This window comes from Raphanus sativus, chromosome 6 (genome assembly GCF_000801105.2).
Source record: "Raphanus sativus cultivar WK10039 chromosome 6, ASM80110v3, whole genome shotgun sequence".
Taxonomy (NCBI): domain Eukaryota; kingdom Viridiplantae; phylum Streptophyta; class Magnoliopsida; order Brassicales; family Brassicaceae; genus Raphanus; species Raphanus sativus.
In genome coordinates, this window is record NC_079516.1 from 9,710,143 (window position 1) to 9,715,340 (window position 5,198).

General features: G+C 35.3%; 1 protein-coding gene across 1 annotated transcript; it reads left to right on the top strand.

Moving 5' to 3' along the window:
• The first annotated feature begins 1,084 nt into the window (after window positions 1-1,084).
• LOC130496053 (uncharacterized) lies at window positions 1,085-4,330 on the top strand. The gene is made up of 3 exons (XM_056987801.1): window positions 1,085-1,577; window positions 2,467-3,326; window positions 3,416-4,330. The coding sequence occupies exons 2-3, from the start codon at window positions 2,469-2,471 to the stop codon at window positions 4,205-4,207; spliced, it is 1,650 nt and encodes a 549-aa protein (XP_056843781.1). The 5' UTR covers window positions 1,085-1,577; window positions 2,467-2,468; the 3' UTR covers window positions 4,208-4,330.
• Window positions 4,331-5,198: the final 868 nt, after the last annotated feature.

Below are 5,198 nucleotides of genomic sequence, written 5' to 3' on the forward strand. Positions count from 1 at the left end.
CCATTGATTAAAACAAATCTAACGATCCATAACTATTTTTAAGGTTTTTATATTATTTTTTTAGTTTTTCTTGCAAAGAAAACAGCTGGCAACAAATAATTATATATTAGAAATATTAGTAGAATGCAGATAAGACATAAGATTATTTTATCACTAAATACTATTTTTGGTTATGGATATTTATAGTTTATTACAATAAAATAGTATAACATATATAACTTTTATTGTTTAAATTAATCAATTTTTATCTATCATTAAATATTGTATATGTTTTTCAGTATATAATCTATACTATTATTTGCACAGTGATTTTTGGCAACGAAATTCTCACATTAAAAGTTAGAGCGGTTAATATTGATATTACCTTAATGAATGGGCAAATCTGTAAAATAGCACTTTTTAAGTTTATATCACAAAATAACACTTAAAAAATAAAATGAGAAAATAGCATCTTTTGTTTTGAAAATTTTAATATTTATTTTTTATTTTTAAATATTTGAACACATTATTAAAACCCCATCCTTTAACTCTAAATTTTAAGTCGTAAATTAATTAACCCAATGGTTATAAATGCATATTTACCCTTCAATAAAACTTATTTTGGTCATTTTCCTACTTCTGATTCTATTTTTATGACAAAAACTTGGTTTGGTGCTATTGTTGTCTTTTCTCTTAATGAATCTTTATATAAATAATTTAATTTATAATTGTTAACATAATTTTATGTCTAACTTTTCACGTTAGTTAGCTATATGAATCATTATCTTGATAATCTCATATTATCTACCACTTATAATATAAATTTTATATAGCTGAATTTTCGTTTGACCAAAAAATAAATATATATAGCTGATTTTTTTTGTAATTAGAGTATATAATGGGATCAAAAAATGTATATATAGTTAGCTATATGAATCATTATCTTCGTAATCTCACAATCACGTGAATTCAGAATATTATTGTATTTCCATTCACAAAACCAATTTTATCTAAATGTTAAATATTAAATAATACTAGAATTACTACTTTCATATAGTTAGATTTACGGCCGGCAGAGAAGTTGACCAATATTTTTAAGGGAAAATTGGAAATATGGAACAAAAAAACTGATACATTGTCCCTATGCCATAATCTGAAACATAAATTGTCCCCTTGGTATAATTTTTTAAGAAAACCCAATTATATCCCTCATCTCAAATGATTTAAAATGATTTCGATTTTTTAAATATAATTAATTAAAAAAATAAAACAAAAAGAGAAAATAAAACAAAAGGGGGAAATCGTGTTTTAACCCTAATATCGTTTCTCTCCTTTGGCGATACAGAGCAAAAGAGGATTCTCAGATCCTCGATTTCTCAGAGGTCTCCTTGCCGTCGCCGGTCTTTCTTCTGACCGCTAGCACTCCGCCGGTGGTCTTCTTCTTCTTAATCGAACCTCCGGCTCACTTCGCGTCTCGTTGTCAATTAAATCGCCGAACACAGAAGCTCGTACCTCGCCGGGAACTGAAGTTGTTACCTCGCCGCTCTGCAATTCACACACTCAGCTTTAGTTTCAAGCAAAACAATCGAGACTTTCAGGTTTGTATAAGGATTTGGGAATTTTTTGCATGTCTTTGTATCTTAGTGTGATAGGTTTTGTTTCTAGTTTCTGAGAATTATTTAGGTATCTATGTTATGAAATTTTCTTTTTTGCTATCAAAGTTTCTTATACTTTTTCATGTTTGGCATCTGTCATGCTTTATGGCTACGGATTGCTTGTATCACTCTGTTAACGTTTGTGTTGTTGTTTATTGGTCACTGTCTGTCTTTTTTTAACATCTAAAAAGCTTGTATAACTCTTGTATTGTTGTTGTGATTGTCTACATCTCCCGTCATAGCCTTTGTTAAAGAAGAAAAACTGCTCTCTAAAACTACTTTGTTCATTTGAAAAAAAAAAGAATACTTTCTTCTTATAAATAAGACAATTGATGTTATGTTGATTACTTTAGTTTAGTTTATATGAGTGGAACCTTCTTTGGTTTCCTACGGGTTTATAAGTTATTAATGTATGCTTGGTTTTGGAAATTGCTAGTACATGGTAGCACTCGCACGATGAGTAATCAACGTGAGAGTAATGAAATCATCCAAGTAACATGACCATGTTCATTACATGATTTTCTATGCTAAAAGTTACTTTTTTGTGGTTACGGATTGCTTGTATCACTCTGTTAACGTTTGTGTTGTTGTTTATTGGTTATTGTCTGTCTTTTTTTAACATCTCAAAAGCTTGTATAACTCTTGCCTTTTAAAAGTTTAATTTTTAATTGTTCATTATCTGGCCTTTTAAAAGTTTAATTTTTTTTTAAATAGTTTGCGTTTGATAGGTATTCAATTTATGTTGTGTTAATGATTTAGCTGTATATGATATCAAAGTTTAATTCTTTTTGATGTTTTTGAACTCATATTGTATTTGTCTCATTGTTCACAGGTATGACGGTGGATCAGTTGCCTAAATGCCTATTCAAAGAGGGTACCGAAACACAAGTTGAGAAGGTGAACAACACTTGTAGAACTTCTATACTTGAGGAGGTGGAGAAGTACGTTGAGGCAGAGTACAAAGAAGTGTTGGCTGATCCGCTGTTTGCTCAGGTTATGGCAATTTATGAGCATAAGCTTCAGTATTCGGGGAGACTGATCCACACCTTTGCTTGTAAGCAGCTTCTTACCGCAAAACGTCATGAGTTGTGGTTCCATTATGCTCGGAGGCCTCTCAGATTTGCGATGCAAGAATTCCATGCGGTTACTGGTCTGAAATACAAAGACGACGAGCCTGACTTGGGTATTGATGATTGGAGCTATGATAAAGGGTTTTGGGGTAGGTTGCTAAGGAGGGAAAAAAAGATTAGCTTACAGGAAATCAGGAAGGTGCATCTGAAGGATTGTAATACCTGGTCTCATCTCGACAGGCTTAGGATGGTGTATTTGTGTGTGATCGTTGGTTTAGTTATGGCGAAGGATGAGAGGGTTTGCATCCCACACAAGTACATCAAGCTGGTTATGGATTTCGAGAAGATGAGGAAATATCCATGGGGTCGTGACTCCTTTGATTTGCTGGTGAAATCCATGATCGAAGCTAGGGGCAAAGTGAAGAAGCAGAACAGTTATGTTGTAGATGGATTCTCATATGCACTACAGATTTGGTTGATGGAGGCTATTCCAGACATCGGGTCTCTTTTGGGTCAGAAGCTCAGAGAAGGCGTCACTAGCATGCGATGTAGGAACTGGAAAGGATCTGCTAAGGTTTCTTATGACGATATTATTAGCATGGAGTCTAATTTTGCATCCACTGTAAGCTCTGATATCTTGACTTAATCTGACTGATATTTTTAGTTCTTAATGTTTGTGTCTAACCGTTTTAATTTGGTGATTTCTTGTAGGGAAATGTATTTCCATACATCTCTTCTACTGGAAATTGCAAGATCATTGTTGATGCTGGATTTGAACGGGACGATGAGATGAAAGATGAAAGAGTCGATCTCATCATTGACATGTACGAACAGAAGTATGACTGGAGTAAACATGTTTGGCAGCATCAGGAAACTGTCCAAGCATTTGTGTACAGTTCTGATGAAGATGGTTCAGAGGAAGAAGTGGCTCGTGAGTCGCGTGACACTGGACGGGAAGAAGTTGAAACCGTCCGTGTGTCTCCTGCAAAGAAGCGAAAGAACAAGTATCAGGACATTGGAGCCGAGTCAAGGAAGAAGAGGTTACTTTCCCAAAGATCAGCTGACAAATATAGAGATGTTGAAGAGGAAATGAAGTCTTATATCCAGGGTATGTTTAAGTCTTCATTTACTTCCTTGGCGCTTGAGGTACGTGACATAATTGAAGACCGCTTCACCAAATTAGAGGAGAAGTTGCTTTCATCTCAGAAAACTGGTCCTTCTCCTGCTCCTACTCCATCTTACACTCCTGGTCCTGTTCTAGCTTCTACTGATGCTCCTACTACTGTTGCGGCTTCTACCTTTGATCTTACTTCGGCTTCTACTCGCACTGGTGCTCCTCAAAAGACTTCTCGTGCTCCTGCTTCTTCTCGCGGTCGAGGTTCTGCTTCTTCTCGGGGCCGAGGTTCTGCTTCTACTCGCAGTCGAGAGTCGGCTCCCTCTCACACTGGTGCTCCTGCAGATGCTGCAAAGACAAGGTCACAGACAAAGGTAAACAAGAAGTAGATCTCTTTTGATGTCATGTACTGTTCTGGCGGTTTGTAATATATATTTAAGGATGATGTGTTGTTTGATGTTTGTAATATATATGTATGGATGGTTATGTGTACTTGCGGTTTGTAATATATATTTAAGGATGATGTATTCACTGTTCTAATATATATGTTTAAAAAGTGTTAATGTCTTTTTTTTGTTTTATAACCAGGAAGAAGACATGTCTGATTTCTTTGGCAGCTTCTTTAGCACCTTAGATGCAACTTTAGGGACCCAAGAGCACTTAAAGAAAACAATGGGCAACCTTACACAAGAGTCTAATGTAGTAGGTTTTGATCTAACTCAAGACAAGCTATTTGAAGATCCTGAAGATTTCACCACGCCTTTGACTTCTTTCCGGCCATCGAGCCTTAAGAGTCCCTCCTTGACTGATATTGACAAGCCAGAAGTCCGATGCAAAGATAGTGACTATGCACTGGTTTTCCTTCCAGAAGAGAAATGGTCCAAACTAACTGAATGGTCCTTGAATCCCAAGTAAGTAATATTTTCTTGTTGTAGTTGTAATATTATCAATTCCCGTTTGAAGTAATTCTTACAAAAGTGTTTTATTTTTACAGTCGACTTCAGATTGGGCCATCCACATTCGAGGAAGAGTTATGTAAGCGTGTGATCGGGCCTAATTGTTGGTTCAAGAACTATGTGAGTTTAGCTTAGAAATATTTGACATCTGTTTTACATTTTTACATTCTGTTCTCATTATTTAAAATTTTTGTCTTTTGTTTTACAGGAAATAGACGCCATGATGTATTTGTTTCAGGAAAAAACCTCTTTGTTGAGATGGAAGGCAAAACGAGTAGCTTTTATGAGCTGTTTGTTTAGTAATCAGATCATTTCGGCGTTCGGCAAGTTTGAGGGGAACAGGAAAGGGTACGAAATCGACGATATTCTCCTAGATTATGGAAGAGGTGAGCTGCCCTATCATGGAAGAACAGGCGCGGTGTGG

What these genes read in the sequence shown, in the direction of transcription:
- LOC130496053 (XM_056987801.1), top strand. Translation starts at nt 2,469, where the DNA reads ATGACGGTGGATCAGTTGCCTAAATGCCTATTCAAAGAGGGTACCGAA. An exon ending in AGTCTAATTTTGCATCCACT is followed by an intron (nt 3,327 to 3,415) that starts GTAAGCTCTGAT and finishes GATTTCTTGTAG; the next exon opens with GGAAATGTATTTCCATACAT.